This window comes from Nyctereutes procyonoides, unplaced genomic scaffold, assembly GCF_905146905.1.
Source record: "Nyctereutes procyonoides isolate TBG_1078 unplaced genomic scaffold, NYPRO_anot_genome, whole genome shotgun sequence".
In the NCBI taxonomy this organism is placed as follows: Eukaryota; Metazoa; Chordata; class Mammalia; order Carnivora; family Canidae; genus Nyctereutes; species Nyctereutes procyonoides.
The window spans coordinates 47,553,672-47,571,846 of record NW_026575044.1 but is presented as its reverse complement, the minus strand read 5'-3'; the positions used below and the strand labels follow the sequence as shown (position 1 = coordinate 47,571,846).

Below are 18,175 nucleotides of genomic sequence, written 5' to 3'. Positions count from 1 at the left end.
ACAACATTTAAAAACATATACACCCTTTTAAGTCCTAGTTTATTTGTATCCTACAAGTCTACTCTAATACTTTATGATTCACAGTTTGAACTCTGTTCTGATTTCTATCAGAGCATTTTATTTTGACCCATGAGTTAGTGGAAGTGCTTTCTCGCCCAGACCCTCAGTGAACTGATCTGCCTGCTTGTCAAATCCCTCTTCTGCTTCCCTCCACTTCCCCCTGGACTGACCTTTCTCTAAGTGTTTACCTCTTGCGGGCTTAGGTATCATGTGGCAATCTCAGTTCAAATTCCTAGTGCTATACAGGCCTAAGACATTATCTCCTGTTCACAGTGGCCTCTAACACCTAAGACCCAAAATCATTGAGGCTGAGGCCCCCCACCCTCCCTCCAAGACTGACCCACACCACCTGCCCAGCCCCTGGAGAACACTGGCAGTGTCCACTCTTGTCTCCAGTCCCACTCTTCTGGTTTCTAGTAGTTTCCATTTTTGGGAGCTAAGTTAAACATTTTTAGCATATATATTTACATTTATACACGATTTACACATACATTATATACACACATTTAAATATATACTCATATTTTACCTAGATTTCTAGATGTTTGTAGGAGGAGGGTTTTGAGATTACTTAGTTTGCTATTTTTGCTAGAATTGTAGGTATTTCCCACTTCTTAATGTCTCTCTTCTTGATTTGTACCTCCTGATACTTCTGAAAATTCTTTTTTTTGGAAACAGCTTTATTGAAGTATAATTGATGTATAATTGACCCATATACAATGGTTCATGTGTATAACTTGAGTTTTGACACATGTGTACATCCTGATGGCATCACCAAGATCAAGGTAATAAACATAATCAGCACTTCCCCAAGTTTACTGTGTCACTTTGTTTCATTTTTGTAAGAACACTTACCATGAGACATATGCTGTTAAAAAATTAAGTGCACAAAATTGTATTGCTAACTACATAAGCACTATTTTCTATAGTGGATCTCTCGAATATATTCATCTAGTGTAACTGAAACCTTAAGCCCACTGAACATCAACTCCCAATTTCTTCCTCCTCCCAGCTGTTGGCAACCACCATGGTATTCTTTGCTTCTATGAATTTGACTATTTGGGATAATTTGTATAAGTAGAATCATGTATTCTGTGACTGGTTTATTTCATTTAGCACAATGTCCTCCATGGACATGTCCACAATAGGTCCGTCCATGTTGTTGTATGTGGCAGGACTTCCTTCTTTTTTAAGGCTGACTGAGAATCTTAAGAAACCACCCCTTTATGGTTGCTGCCCCGGTATTTCACTCCTAGGTTAATCTTCTAGGCTACCCTTACTGCTGAGGTTCAGTCTCACAATGACGACCTTCTCTAAGAATTAGTGGGTTCTTGAGTTGAGCAGAGCCATGGAATTGACCCTGCTACAAAACAAAGTGATTGCACCCTGTGTTTTTTCTCATTTTTAAATTCAACTCTGTAATAATCTTATAGCATACTAAAGTTATAACTACTTAAGCATTTCCTGGTTAAATAAAATAGCTCTCATGACCAGTTCCTCCGGATAAAGTAATACAAGACTTTGGGGGCAGGTGATGATCTCTGTTTTACAGGTTAAGAAACAGAGGACCAGGAAAGTAAAATCTAAGCAAGAGGAGATGCAGGAATGCCACATGAAGAATTGCATCCAGAGTCAATTTTCCTGAGTTAGGGAATGCAGTCATGTCGAATACAGCACCTATTGAGTTTTGACACCCCACAACAAGTGTTCATGCTCAGAGGTGTTTTTGTGTGCTCAATATAGCCAGATAACAACTGCTTTTAAATCCTGAGTGCCTTTCCTGTCTGTTGCTATCGCAACAAATGAAAGCAATTCAGTCTATGTTTACTGATAATTTATAAGAAAGTGCAGCAAGCGATAGGAGGAGGTACATTAGTTAATGTTTTCTGGAGTACACATCATACTTCAAAAGCCTACTCTTCCCTTACTTACTTCATGTTACCAACTGAGCAAGGAACAGTGGCCATGTAGGTGGATACCCCACTTACCCTTCCTACTTCCACCAGGTTGGTCACCATTATGATGCTTGCAGTGTTTTCGTGCCACACCATCCTCCAGAAGTCATAGATGGTCTCTTGCATTGGTCCTGCAGCAAAACAGAACACAAAAGACTTCAAAAAAAATGTCTGTAAGTTTGCAACCAGAAGATTTCTGGGGCTTGCAAATAAACCTGTTAATATCCTCATTTTGATAGATGGACTTGGCTCTCCTTTCTAGTGTTGATGTAAATGAGGACTCTTCTAAAACAGCACCTATAGAAATACTGACTTTTTCATTCACGGTTGAATTTGCTCATGTCATCAAATGCATCTGCATTTGAGCTCTTTTTACTTACCCTTCTTAAACTACTGCTGTGAAAGTTACTTCTCCATCATTTAGCTATTTATCTCCATAATACTCAAGAGTGAAATTTTAAAAAATGGATAACATTATTCTTCCTGCTAACAATTGGCAGATATCCCAGGGAAATGGTATATAGAATGAAATGAGCCTCTATAGGAAAAATGGCCTTTTATTGTTTCTAGTATTTTTCTTATTCTGTGCTATCAGATGAGTCCTTATTTTTTTTCACCTGACTTCCAAAAGTGAGAAAGAAGTTAGACTTTTAAGGCAGTTGTACTTCCTGTCACTGAACATGATCAGCATCTTGGGCTCAGCTCAGCTCTTGGGACCTGAGTATTCAAAAGCTCTTTCTTATGGACTGGGAAAAAAAGGGAGACAGGCATGACAAAATATCATTTCTATAGGTACTAGCAGGTACAGGAGGTGGAATATAAAATTTCTTTGAATCCAGATTTGTAAAACCCTAATCTCTACCTTATGCTCATGCATATTTGAGGGGTTAAGTGTCACAGTATAAATCTTCACAAGACAAGGAGAAATGCAAGGAAATGAGAGGAATACAATTTCAAAGGCACAAGAGTCACATGATATGTGTGCAATCATACAAATGTTCAGGCACATGCTGGGACCAGGACCCAGTCTTACTGTAGGATCTTGACATTGCAGATTACTAGATTTGAAGTTCAAATATTTGAATTTGAGATTTGCCTCTGCCTTTTAACTGGTTGTGTGATTTTAGACAAGTTAGCCACTGTGAGCTTCAGCGTCAACATTTTCCTTTATCTACATACTGATTTCAATAACACTTCTCAGGGTTATTTTGAGGATTTATGGAGTTAATGCATACTCAGGCATTTTATAAAGAGCAGAACATCTGAACAAAGAAAAGGTGTGTTTAAAGATATTTATGAGTGGTCTTTCCTTGGCTAAGGCTTAAACACTGTGCAATGTGTGGCACACCTGGAGGCCCCCTTCAATCGCCTCCCATTCCTCTTGACCAACTGTCAGCTGGTTCTTGTGTGATTTTTCTTCTCCTGCTTCACCATCAAAACCTCCTTCCCTTTTGTCCACAACACAGGCTTCTATCATTTTTCCTTGCTGCTCTGACTACATGCTCACTCTTCCTGTGAAAATTGACTCCACCTCCTGATGTCTCTGAGGCTCGTCCCTTTATAGGACCATGTATACCACCTCTCACAAAGCTGTACCTGCCATTTCAGCCCATGTCCCTTGGCATGTGTGTGTCATTCTCCTGATACACGGGCTGAAGATTTAAATGACGCAAATCTAAGGTTGAAGAGGGGACAAGTAAACATTGGATGCTATCCATCGCTACTTTAATAGCTGGTGGAGAGGAACTTTCACTGTGTACTGAACAGCTTGTCACTTATTCACAAGAAAAAAAAAATACCCTGAGTCTATCTTTGTGTAAACAGTTTTCCCAGCATGACCCCCAAACAAATGGGTGGCCCAGACACTTCCTGCTTCCTTCAGTACATACACAGGCCTGTGCCACCTACTCTGAAAGTTCCAGAAAAAGTTCTGATGACAGTGGCTGTCGTGGGTGACTCAGATGTCCCAGCATCATGGAAGGCGTGTGCCTGCAGAAGAAAAGCTACCTCTCCCTTCGGTGCCTGACAGCAGTCACCCCAGAAATATTCCAGGCTAGGGGCAAGTTCCCAAGTGCAGTTCACTTACCCTTTCTTAGGTTTAGACTCCCATATGGTTACTTAATTCGAGCTCCCCCTGGAGGGAAACATGGCTGTTGTGCTTTACTACAATATCCTTAGTGCCTTATGGACTACCTGGGACATAGCAGGAGCTCAATGAATAAGTGAATCAGTCTGTATGTCTATGTATGAACTGTATTATTATTAAAATGTATTAAAATATGTATAAATATTAAATAATGTTAATATATTTGTACAAATCCTCTCCTTGACTGATATTTTGGAGATTATCTGTAGAAGCTAGAAAGCACATTGACTTTACTCCTTTCCAGTTCATTGAAGGGGGGGGGCATCTTTTGCAAGGATCTCTTCAGAATGAGAGTGATGATCACACAGGACTCAGGGTGCTGTGATAGAACTGCTCCCAGCCAATAAGCAAGTCACTCCTGTTTCCCAGACTCAAGGTTCTGTATCTCAACTTAACTCAGCCCATTTCTTAGGTAACTAGAGTGCCATCCTGGCACTCTACACATACACAGTGTACTGTTCTCTACCGAGAGCCATGGTTCTCAACTGTGGCTGCATATTACAATTATTATGTAGCTTTTAAAAAATTCTGAGATCTTCTAGTGCCACTCATGTCATTGCAAATGGCAAGATTTCATTCTTTTTGATGGTTGAGTAATACCCCATTGTGTGTGTGTGTATATATATATATATATATATATATATATATATATACACATATCACATCTTCTTTATACATTCATCTGCTGATGAACATCTGTGCTTTTTCCACATTTTGGCTATTGTGGACATTGCTGCTATAAACATTGGGGTGCAGGTGCTCCTTTGAATCACTATGTTTGTATCCTTTGGCAAATACCTAGTAGTGCAATTGCTAGCTCGTACAGTAGCTCTATTTTTAACTTTTTGAGGAACCTGCATAGTGATTTGCAGAGTGGCTGCACCAGCTTGGCATATGCTAAGTGAAATACTTCAGTCAGAGAAAGACAACTACCATATGATCTCGCTCACATGTGGAAGTTCAGAAACAAAACAGAGGATCATAGGGGAAAGGAGAGGAAACTAAGAGAAGACAAAATAAAAAAGGTGACAAAATGTAAGAGACTCAACTCTAGGAAACAAACTGAAGGTTGCTGGAGGAGCGGTGATTGGGGGATGAAGTAACTGGGTGACAGGCATGAAGGAGGGCAAGTGATATAATGAACACTGGGTGTTATATGCAACTGATGAATCACTGAACTCTACCTCTGAAACTAATAATACACTATATGTTAATTCATTGAATTTAAATAAAATAAAATAAAATAAAAAAAGTATTGAGATCCTCACCTCAAAGACTGATTTAATTGGCCTGGGGTGAGGTTAGGTCTGGGTGTGTTTCTAAATCTTTCCTGGCGGAAAACCATAGATCCATAGCATCAGGAACATTTGGCTCCACCTTCTGACCTATCAGGGGGTCTCATATGGAGATGAACTGTGGAACCAAAGATTTGTTTGTTTTGAATCTACTGATTAGTCTAACTTTGTATACCAGCAATTTGAATCAAGGAATCCCAATTCTCTCTGATTTAGAAGGAACTTCACTCATAGAGTATCATCGAGGGACATGGCTGTACCATCTCACTAAGGGGGTGAGGCAGTTTAGGTAATTGGGTGTTGTTTTGTTTTGTTTTTTAATGTTTACATAGGAAAAGATTAGAATAGAAAAATGAAGTAGGTCATTGTTCTTTTCAATGCTAAAATTAGGACAGGTATCCAGAAAAACCAAAACAGTTGAGTTAAGATCTGAAAATGAATTTGAGCACAAAGATTATTCTAAGTCGATCCCAGAAGGAAACAAACAGCCATGCAAAGCGAGGGTCCCCATCTTCCCTGGTGTGCTTTTCCTTTGGTCTTCTTCATCTCTTCTTCCCTTACCTCACATGGTACGTGTCCTGTGAATATTTGAGAGCAGCCCTTTCTGACACACAGCTTGACCTTCTCCCTGACCTGGTCACTGGTGGTTCACCAACAAAACTACTCAGGGGCGGGCACTAGAGATTCTCATCTTCTTGACTAATGAGTCAAGATATTTTCATGAATGCTTATTCAAATCTTGTTTTTTGTTTTTGTTCATTTGAGGGGGGAAGAAAAGAAATGCGAAGACATCTCAATTTAAGGTTTCTAATGCAAAATTGGTCAATCCTAGTCTTCTTTTCTCTTTTAAAGTAGTCACAGATTCTACTGAATAATATATTTCAAATTATTTCCCTGAGACATGGAGAAATTATGAATCAGAGACATATGTCTTCTAACAAAATCATAAAGCAGGCCAGAGGCCAGGTAGGCTTTACTGATATCAAGAGTCACTCCCTTTGATTTTGGCAGCTCCTGGTGGGGTCTAAGAGACCCCACGGCATAAGCTTACAGAAGCAGGCCTGGGACACAAGGCAGCTACCCCTGGGGACCTGCACCCCCACAGGGCTGAAATCTGGGGAGGAACACCAGGGCAGGGTCAGTATTCCTCTGCCTCTCATGTCCCTCTCCCAAAAGCTGGTGTGGCAAATGTCCTTCCCATGAGGACAGTAAAAGGTCACTGGGGAGTGCTCCCAAGCTGGACAAAGGGCTCCCAAGATGAGGAATCTACAATAGCAGACAACAGACTCTGAAAAACCTCCCTCACTCCAGGGACGAATAGCTGTGACCCACACCCCACCGTCTGATTCCTGCAGTTTGTGGCTGGGTGGGAGTCTGAGATTACCGTGGCTGTGCCTTTACAGATGTTTGTACAACAGGCAAAAGGTTATTCTCAGCAGTCGTCCCCTCGAAGGACTAAAGCACTTGTGAAAGGTAAGGTAACGAAATTTCAATGGTATCAGGCCAATAATATATTCAATTTCCCTCAAAATAGCTGGCTTACATGGGCCTCTGCTGAGAAGAAAATGTGCTTGGGGGTCATTCTGACCACCCCCAAGCCCAGAAGGAAGAGCAGAGAAAAAGGTCAGGGAGGACTAGAGTGCAATAAAAAAAAATTAAAGGCAATGAAAAACATAAGTGAAAAGACACTCAAGGATGGGCTCTACTGTGCTCAGATGAGTTTTCTAGTTCATGGGAAGTAAGAGATATTAAAAATCACAATTTCAGATCTTGATAGAAGACTTGTGTCTCTTCTTTTCACATTCTAATTTCTCTATGGCATGTTTTCTGTGTTAACTAGAGCTGTCGAGAGGTCAAGGTCCTCAGCTCACAGTGGCATATTAGAGTTTTTTGAAGGGAAAAAAGATAGTACAAATTCACATTGTGATTCATGATAAATAGAATAGTACCTGACTTATTCAAGGGCACTTGCTATTTCCCAGTTCCTGTTTGAAGTATTTTATAGGTCTTATCTCATTAAGTTAAAAAATTGCATTCCTATGTAATTGGGGCTATGATTCTCCCCCATTTTGCTGAAAGAAGAGGGGGCCTGGGGAAGTCAGGCATGTGGCTAGTGGGCTGTAGAGCTGGGGTTGGAGGTTCAACCCACTGTGTGATGCTGCCTCTATGCCAACGTCAAAAGCATCTCAGAAGGGTCCTAGCTGACAGGTGTGTGTGTGCAGTCAGCGTGATCCTGGCAAGAAGATAATAGAAGAGAACTCTTGTCAACCACCTGAAACTACCTCTTCAAACATGTGGTTGTTGTTGTTGTTTTTTTTTAATCAGGTTGCTTCCTACCTTTAAACCTCCCCTGGGTCCCATTGCCACAGAATCAAATCCAACTTCATGAGCATGGCCAACCCCAGTCCCCTTCTCCACATCCCAATCTCTCTACGTCTTGAGCTGTAGTCACTCAGGAGCATTTCCAGAGCAGAAGCCCTCCTCCAATTGCTATCACCCCCCTCCTATATACAGGCTTCAGTTCAAGCCTGCAAGTCCCTCTATCTCAGTTTGGCCCACTGAAGGTCAGCTGGTCAGGCAGGTGTTCCAAGACCTGAGCCATGGCTCCCCATTTCTTCGAACATTTACAGTCAGTTGTGATGCCAGTGTGTTTTTAATGCAGGTCTTCCTCGTTGATCTGTGAATGTGGACCTGCCCATTCAGGTCATTGGTTCTCCGTTTCTAATGGTGTTATACCTAGCTTGTTTCCCTTGTTCATACCCCCTTGCTGGCCCTTGGTGGGACTTTGAGTATGTGGCCTGTAACTATAGGTGAGCATTCAGCTTGCTCGTGCCAGGCACTCTCAGGTATAGAAGGGACGCCAAGTGAATTATAGAAACACATCCCCTACTCTCAAGAAGCTAGTACTTATATAAGGTAGAGACAGGTCAAGAACATATTACACTCTCATTTAAAGGGCAGTAAGGTAAATATCCTAGGATACTTGAACTTCGAACTGAGCTAGCACACCTCTGGAGTCACATGGAGATATTCCATGGGACACATGACTAGTTTTAAAATGATTCATTTCTAGACATTTAACTCTATATGGATGCTACCAGAACTCATCTCCCTGAGAAGGAGCCCCCGTGCACAGCGGTCTTTCTTGCACTTCACAAAACCCTCACCCACCTCAAATACTACTAAGGAGCACTGCTCAGGTATACAACCTACAAGTCTGAAACAAAGCAATTGACTGATATATTGGCTCTGAAAACACACAGAGCTTCCTGCCTTCCTTGTCTGAAAGATATTTCTATTACAGGTAAAATCTGATGTTAGAAATGGGGCATATATTTTTTAAATACTAGGAGAATTTTATTTGTTAAAGAATGCCATTCAAGCCTGGACTTGATCATATTAGAGACTGGGGTATTTTGATTCATGTTGAGATGCTCTGAATTCAGAACACCTGAAGCAGAGGAGGCCAGTAATGCAGCTGTTGTTGCTACTTCTTTTTATTTTTTTATTTCTATTTTATTTTATTTTATTTTTTAAAAGATTTTATTTATTTATTCATGAGAGACACACAGAAAGAGGCAGAGGCAGAAGGAGGCTCCATGCAGGGAGCCTGATGTGGGACTCGATCCCAGAGCCCGGGGATCACGCCCTGAGCCAAAGGCAGACACTCAACCACTGAGCCACCCAGGCATCCCAGCTTCTTTTTTTTAATTTTTTTTTTTAATTTATGATAGTCACACACAGAGAGAGAGAGAGAGAGAGAGAGAGAGAGAGAGAGAGGCAGAGACATAGGCAGAGGGAGAAGCAGGCTCCATGCACTGGGAGCCCGACGTGGGATTCGATCCCGGGTCTCCAGGATCGTGCCCTGGGCCAAAGGCAGGCGCCAAACCACTGCGCCACCCGGGGATCCCCCCAACTTCTTTTTTTTTAGAGGGTGGAGGAGGGACAGAGAGGGAGAGAGAGTTTTAAGCAGAGTTCACGTCAACTGTGGAGCCTTACATGGGCTCAATCTCACCACCCTGAGATCATGACTTGAGCTGAAATCAAGTCAGTTGCTTTACTAAGTCACCCAGGTGGCCCAGGTAATGCCTATTCTTATAAATGCAAGTGGAATGTTTTGTTGGACCACTGAATTTTTCTGAATGAAACCCATGGCTGAAAGTTTCATGTGTTTTCTTTCAGGTTAGATATGCTTCAATCTGTAAAGCAGCTGAAATATGTTTATCACATATCAAATATTTATTCTAATTACATTTTATCTTAGAAAATATTTACTATTGTTTACCTGCTTTTCACAAGTAGGCCCAGTGGCTGGAAAGGTGAGTCTAGCTACTAAATGGGCAAGTCCAGAGGGAGCTGCTGAGCTCTTCTGTAGGACACAGACACGTATGTGTCCATAGTGGAGGGACCTATTTTATTTATTGAACAAAAACTCCCAAGGATCAGGACTATGTTGATAACGAATAGTAAAAAAGAGTAAATAAAGTGATGGTGCTCTACATTGATTAATGAGAGGGGAACATTCTGAATATTTTACCTTAGATATATTAAGAAATGTTAAAATATTCCAAGGATGGCTCCCTGGGCATGGGGGTGTCTGGCAGAGACAACAGTGGAAATGTCCAGATGTGGAAATGTCTGGAATCCCAAAGATTGTAGCAGTGTGGATCCAGGTGAGCAGCATATGGAGTATGAGGATGGGAAGGTCAGAATGGTGGTGGGCAGCGAGACAGGCCTCCAGGTGGCCTCACACAGCTGACACACTCAGGGAGAGACGAGGCTCACATCTAGAGGAGAGACGAGGCTCACATCTCAGTCAGACTGGGGAGACTGAGCTCCCCTGGGAGAAGTTCTGGATGAAACCGAGCAGGATTCTGGCTGCCTTGGTGCAAAGGAGCCAAGAGAGGGCTCTGGGCTGGAAAGGGGATCCGGAAAGGGAAGAACAAGGATGGTGAACAATGAACTGATGCACAGTGATGAGCCCCTCGGGTCAGATGTGCTTTATGTGTACCCTCTCATTTATTCACCACTGCAACTGTATAAATTTCCATTTTAAGAGGAGGAACAGCTTTAGGAGAATAAATGCCCTAGAGGCTGGGATTACAATCCAGAACAATCCAGTTGCACTTTTTAACTTTCAAAATGACCTAAGCAGACTGGGTGAGGCTTGTTAGTGAACATCAATCAGTCCTCCACTGTGCTGTGCTGGGACTGGTCCTGGGTGCGGGGATCGGGGGTGGTGGTGGCAGTGTGTGGTGTGGGGACCATATTGAATGGAGGCAGCACAGAAGGAAGGAGTGGGGACACTGAGGGCACAAAGAAGCTGCAGAAAACCCAGGAGTCCTTGCTCTGGGCACTGGCCTGGCTTGGGCATCGTCAAGTCCTTCAGCATCTAGTTCACCCCACTAGGATTGAAGACCACTGAAGGAAGAATACAAATGTGGAAAAAAAGATGAACTTAGGATTTATGCATTTATTTTAAAGCTCTTGCTCATAAATAAAAGTGGTCCTAAATTTCTGATCCATTATTGTTATTGTTCCTGCTGGCAATAATCGAGAATAAGTATTATAGACGTTAGTTATTCAACATTCAGAGCATTAGATGTCCCTTCAGTGGGTTCTGAATAAGTTTTTATTACAAAACTTTATGTGATTTCTCAATGTGATACTTCCATAACACGTCTATAATTTTACATTTAGTAGCTTTTCATTTGTGCAGTAGTGAAATGTAAAAGGTAAAATATGCCACCATGTTTTATGGACTGAATCTGCCTCACGTGTCACAAAAGTGATAATGGTGACATAGACAATAGTCAAATTCTGCATTGATAATCCTTAACAGCACTTATTTGATAGGCGCATTTGCTCTCCCCTGAGGGTACTTCTGTTAAAATCATGGAATTTTTATGAGTAATTTTTGGTTTCAGCTGCAGAAATAGAAATCAAAGTTGAGATGCCTGGGTGCATGGGATGTGATATGCTCATCTGCCTGAATTGCTAAGAATACCTGCCCCCCCCTCGAAATTACCATTTAAAAGAAACAATATAAATCAACTAAGAAATTAGAAGCAAACACTGAGGATTGTTTTATGGGGAGAAAAACTCGGGAATACTTTATTTAACTTAAATTCAAAAATATAGCTAGTAGCATGTTAAAATAGGATTTCTAAGGATAGCTCTTACGTGATGTACCTTCTACGTCCAGAATTATAGGGTTCAGAATGTTCACTAGTCTTTTGGAACTTTCATTTAGTGACAGTAAAAGAGAAAACAGGCACTGGAGCTATAATAAAATACACCTTTTTAAAAATAGTGTCAAAAGCAATGACTTAAATAATGACATTAAATAGTGTTTTCAGCTAATAATTTTAGTGGTTCACACACAAAGATAAATTCCTTCTTACCAGGGAGTAGGCTTTCCCACTGTGAGTCTCTTCCCTTTGCCCGGCCCACTCAGGTTATCAGCTACTTGCCAATTACCCTGTTTCTTCTAAATTGGCTCACAGGTGTGTGTTCTTCTTATAACCTAAAACCAGGCATACACTTCCTGCCATATTCATGAGTAACGGTTCCCCTCAAACACATAATCCACATGTTGATGTTTACACTTCACTCATACCATTCCCTAAAATTGTCCTTTCAGGCTGAAATAACAAAGTGTGCCAACATTGACAGCGCAAATATCCGTGGCTTTCCCTAGATGATTAGTTTCAGGGAATGTTGGTTTCCAGGTGCATTACTAGAACATATGCAATCCTGATTGGCTACCAAAAGGTCATGTCAGATCTAATTAAGAGAATATTGGTACAAACCAAACACTAATGCACAAGCTGCACACAGATTCTAAAACAGCCTGGAAGCTTCTCTCTGTGGCATGAGTCACAACCCCTCAAACATTATCTTTTTGTTGTTGTTGTTGTTAATAATGTGTCTTTTGTCTTATTCAGTTATTCAATTAAAGTAGTTAGAAAATATTTAAAAACAAAGATGATCAAGAATAATCTCGTAGATACTCCCTTGGTATGTCCTTTTTTTTTTTTAAAGATTATTCATGTGAGAGAGAGAGAGAGAGAGAGAGAGAGAATGAGGCAGAGACACAGGCAGAGGGAGAAGCAGGCTCCATGCACCGGGAGCCTGATGTGGGACTCGATCCCAGAATCATACTCTGAGTGGAAGGCGAGCACTCAACCGCTGAGCCACCCAGGCGTCCCATCTTTGGTATGTCTTAATAAAGATACACTTAATCAATACCTATTTTCTGCCTAAGAAATATAAGGCACTTGGTATTTTAAAATTTTAATCTCGGGTATCCCTGGGTGGCTCGGCGGTTTGGCACCTGCCTTTGGCCCAGGGCGTGGTCCTGGGGTCGGGGATCAGGTCCCGCGTCGGGCTCCCTGCATGGAGTCTGCTTCTCCCTCTGCCTGTGTCTTTGCCTCTTTCTCTCTCTCTATGTCTATCATGAATAAGTGAATAAAATCTTTAAAAAAAAAATAAAATTTGGGCATCCTGCGTGGCTCAACGGTTTGGCGCTGCCTTCGGTCCAGGGTGTGATCCTGGAGACCTGGGATCCAGTCCCATGTCGGGCTCCCTGCATGGAGCCTGCTTCTCCCTCTGCCTGTGTCTCTGCCTCTCTCTCTCTGTCTCTCATGAATAAATAAATAAAATCTTTAAAAAAATAAAATAAAATTTTAATCTCTTCTTTCCCATTTTTCATATTCATATTGTCTAGTACCTTAGTTCCAATGTGAGTTCATCCAACCTCGATAAGTCATTATTATAATTCCTTTCTGTTATAAATTTTTATATACCTTCATCCTTTTTATTCTGGTTTTCTCTAATTTACCTTTGCTAGGATAAAGTTCCTGCATTTTCACACCACTGTTTTTTTATTATTAAAGATTTTGTTTATTTATTCATGAGAGACAGAGAGAGAGAGAGAGACAGGCAGAGACACAGGCATAAGGAGAAGCAGGCTCCATGCAGGGAGCCCGATGCATGACTCGATCCCAGGCCTCCGGGATCACACCCTGAGCCTAAGGCAGAAGCTCAACCACTGAGCCACCCAGACGTCCCTTCACACTACTCTTAACTGTGTCTCAAGTCACAGCAAAAATAAAGGAGCATCTTTTTAGAAAAAGTAAACTGAAAACAAAATGAGTCAAGTATTCTGAGTACTTTCTTCCTTTCCCCTACCAGGAATTTTAAGACTTTTAAACAAGGAAATGAAAATAGTGACTCTGAGACCTAAGTTTGTCATAATATTTTTAGAAGTTTTCTTTCTCCTTAAACAAAAGCTACATGTGTTAAGGTTAATTTAAATAAAGCATTTAAAAATAAAATCTGTAAGATCAGCTAAGGGAGCCTTCAAACAAGTTATTGCTGACATGGAAACACATATATTTAATCGTTTAGATATATTAGTGTAGTAATAAAATCGCAAATAAAGATGAAAAAATAAAAAGCCATTCAAAAAGTAACTCCGGTGGCCCTCATACCACATATGCCATATGATGACTTAAATTACAATCATAGGTTTTGTTTAAAAGAAAAATGCCAACATACTTTTATCCATAAAAATGTTGGCACACAAACTCAACAATAAAAAGTTTTTTGAAAGTAGTATAAATTTTCTGTTAAGAAAATTTAGAAAAAAAATCTATTTTTCATACAGAAACAGAATGAGGTGATCTGATTGTGTTGCTAGGAAATTTGTTTTGGAAACTTGTTAATAAATTACTGGCGAAGAATTTTAATATTCTGTTTATTTTCCCCTGTGTGAGTAGTGAGGCTTTGGGTGTGGGTCAGGGTAGGAGCCACCTTCAACTCAAAGCCAAGGGCACAATTACTCACAAGTGTAGGGTCTACATTTTCTTGCCTACATGTAAATAGTTCATAGGGTATCTTCATATTTTTTTAAAGATTTATTAATTTATTTATTCATGATAGACATTGAGAGAGAGAGAGAGAGAGGCAGAGACACAGGCAGAAGGAGAAGCAGGTTCCATGCCGGGAGCCCGACGCAGGCCTTGATCCTGGGACTCCAGGATCATGCCTTGGGCCAAAGGCAAGCGCCAAACCGCTGAGCCACCCAGGGATCCCCTGCATATAGTTTTTTAAAGAACATACCGGTTATGAAACGGTTACATAATTTTAAAAAGAACAATAATTTTTAAACTCATTGTGCGCCGACTTGACTGCGGTCCTTTTCCTTACCTGACATGCAGTGCTTGGGGGACGCCTGCATTTTCTGGGCCTCTGCTATGTGGAATGGATTTCAGAAGTGGTCTGAAGGAATTTCTTTTGGTTCAGCACCACACTGTCCACTATCTCTTTGGAGTAGGTTGTAACTAACCACTTCCAGGCATCTGGTCAACCTCTAGCCAAGTGGAAGATGGTTCCTGGTACCTGCCTAATTAACCCCAGCCAACACATACAGGTTGAAGAAGGAGCCCAAGAGCACACATGTTTCCCTTTATTCCCCACTCTGCAACTCTGTCATTATTATTCTCTTTCCTCCAAGATCATTTCTCAGCCCTGTTTGTTATCCAGTGGCTTCTTAGCCTTCCAATACTCCTCTCTAAGATATCCTTGTATATTCTTATCTCAGAAATTGGTCTGGACAAAGCCTATTGCGAAGAAACTTGTCTGGCCTTTGGAATTAGTGGTTTTTACTTCCGTGTAATCTGACCCCATGTGTGCTTCAGGGAAGCCTTCAGAACATCAAGACTGGTGCCCTTTGCTGCTATCAGAGCTGCTCAATTTCTGCAAGACTTCAAAAATGGAAGAAAAAATAGATTTCTCCAAGCTTGTTATGTAGCTTATTGTCTTTCTAACCCACGTCTGTCCTTTGTTTCAAAATGATGATAATCTTTGAACTTTGAGGAGGATGCAGGGTATTGGTGAAAAAGTAAGCGGTTCCTTTTGCTACATCCTTCTGGAAAGAAGCATGAACAGTGTAGAATTATTAATTTTTGTGGAAACTATATGGATATACACTATACCTGCATTAAAGCCTGAACTGCCTACGTGTTACTAAAAGTTTATCTTTTGGTATCCACATGAGGATAATGATAAGAATTGCAGCTAATATTTATTGAGTAGTTGCCTGCAGAGCTGGCATCTGAGCGGAAACAGTCTAACTCTGGAATCCACTCTCTTTTTCTTTCTTCTCCATTGCCACTTGGAGGGGAAGTCTTATCTTAGCCACTGACATAAAAAAAATATTTCTATATGGAAAGAATTTTGGGACCCCAGTTTCAAAGATTTGATCGTGGCCATGTTGCATAAGCAAAGCAGTATGTGTGGGTAAACCCAGCAGTGGGGTGATACTTAGCATGACCTGCACTTGGAACTGAAATGTTCCAAAGCATTTCTGGAAACCCCATCTACCTCAATGAACCATTATTTGGATTTTGCTATTTGTGGACTATATTCAACCCTCCTTGAGAATCATGCCTCCCTAGCAGTTACATAAACATTTTCAGCTTGCAGTGAATGGGAAGGCAAAGGCTGCTATTATTTCTGATGTGGAAAGCTGAATGATAAAGGCAGACAAATCAGATTTGAGTGACGGGGGTAAAGATTAGGCCTCCAAAGAGAAACTCTTGAATAGAAAAGAATGAAGGGGTGGTAGGCAGCGTGTGGCAATAATCTGCTCTACCCTGTGGAGAGAGAGGCCCTGCTACTGGAGGGACCTATGGTCCTTGATCCCTGGGAGGGGTTGTATGGCAATATTGCCTGAAGAGCTGGGAAGAGGCGCATGAGAAAGTGTTTGTAGCCTCAGATGGGAGGAACATGACAGATGTTCACACCACAAGAGCCTCCTGCTGGCTGAGTCACAGAGCATTCATCAGGCCTGTCTCTAAAGAGAACCCTCATAAACTCATCTTGAGTACTTGTTCATGCTGTAAAGAGGGGACCAGAGAGAAGGCAATCAAGGAGAAAAAAAGAAGAACGGCAGCCTTCAGAATGGAGGGGTTTGGTGACCCAAAGGATCTGGCTGCCTTCTGTCAAGGAGAAATAAAGCAAAGGGAAAAACCTATATTCACATGCTTCAGGGGCCACTGCCAGAGAAATAAAAGCTTCCATTAGTCTCTCTATTCTTTAATTAAGCTTTTCTCAGTATACAAGTGGGATCTTCTTTTATTTAGGAAAAAAGAGAATAAATCTAATAAATGAGTAAAATAGAGATAAGTTAATTCCCTAGACATTCCTCAGTGTAGGCAACCTTGATTTTTCAATGGCAGCATGGGGCACTGCATCAGAGAATTTCCACAAGCATGCTTTGGAGTAAGAAGGCGAGGCACAAAAGTAACTTCCAATAGCCAGAAACTTCCTAACTTGTCTGCCACAAACTTGTTGAAAACCGAGTCAGTGTGTGATAAAGGAACCTGATCACCAGAGTCAGGAAAATGGCTCTGGACCTGCCCTGGGTCTCACTTTTCCACTTGCTAAGGAATATGAGCAAGGGAGAGAAATAGCCTATAGTAGTTCCCAGATCTGGTCTTCCTGCAAAATCAAATTAGTTCTGATTGTTTATATCTACAACAGCACCATAGAGTTCCGGAGGTAAGTGCTGTATTCCCAACCCCGTCTGAGCCAGACACCTGGTAGGTTCACAGAAATATTTGTTGAATATTTGGATGAATTAGGTCTGAGAGCAATGTCTTTGTTTTGAAGAAGTCCACTATGTTGCAGGTTCCAGAAGCCAGCACCGGGGCCTGTGGCTCTGGGTATTCAGCTACAGCTCTCTATTCTTTCAAAGGGCCGAACCCAGAAGGAAGATGTGACCTCATACTTTTCCTCGATTGGACAAAAGACCCCTCAGGAGACTGGAAACACATTAGGTTGGACACTGCATGCAATCTCTGAAAATATTCATGAATGTTAATCCATACAGTTTGCAAATACTTTTGTATACATGACCCATTTGAACTATATGGATGAAAGTCACTTAAATGAATTTGTGAGTTTAGTTCCCACTGTTTCAATGACAAAACAGGGGAGTTGGACTTCAAGATGTTTAAAGTTTCTACCGATTTGAAAAGATTCTAGGATTTTCCACTTCAAATGAGGAATACCAGTAAATTATTCTTACAGATTCAAAAAGCATTTTTTTTAATTTTTTTATTTATTTATGACAGTCACATAGAATGAGAGAGAGAGATGCAGAGACACAGGCAGAGGGAGAAGCAGGCTCCATGCACCGGGAGCCCGACGTGGGACTCGATCCCAGGTCTCCAGGATCGCGCCCTGGGCCAAAGGCAGGCGCTAAACCGCTGCGCCACCCAGGGATCCCTCAAAAAGCATTTTTAAACAATCTAAAACCGGGTGCCTGCTTGACAGCAGCATTGTTTGTTTTCAAATTATTCTGTGTTGGTTTAGATTCCATTACTTGAGGGACATGCTTCTACAATGGCATCTATAACAACAGGGGTGGATGCCACCTACTGCAATCTATTTTTGGTTTCATCTTTTAATTTGCAACCTGTCTAAACATTCTCACTACTAATGAGCAGGTTTATTAAGAGCAGAGGGTGAGCAATGTCTGTGATCTGACCTGTTGGCTAATTGGCCAGTCTCTGTTGAAATTAATCTGGTGAAGAAAAATTATGGTTTCAAAGTAAGTTTGTGGGTAAGCTGTTAATTGCAATTGTTCATTCTTCCTGGAAAACTGTACAGGGAGAGGTAATGTGCAGTGGGCTCCGCATGGAGTTTGG

The 18,175-nt window shown here is 41.3% G+C and overlaps 1 protein-coding gene across 2 annotated transcripts in view; it reads right to left on the bottom strand.

Annotated features, from left to right (window-relative positions):
• Positions 1-18,175, bottom strand: part of PTPRM (protein tyrosine phosphatase receptor type M) — a 768,694-nt gene that overhangs the window by 55,384 nt on the left and 695,135 nt on the right. For both annotated transcript variants that reach the window (XM_055323971.1, XM_055323972.1), the window contains one exon: positions 2,049-2,146. In XM_055323971.1, coding sequence (XP_055179946.1) covers positions 2,049-2,146 — 98 coding nt within the window. The remainder of the gene's footprint in view (positions 1-2,048; positions 2,147-18,175) is intronic.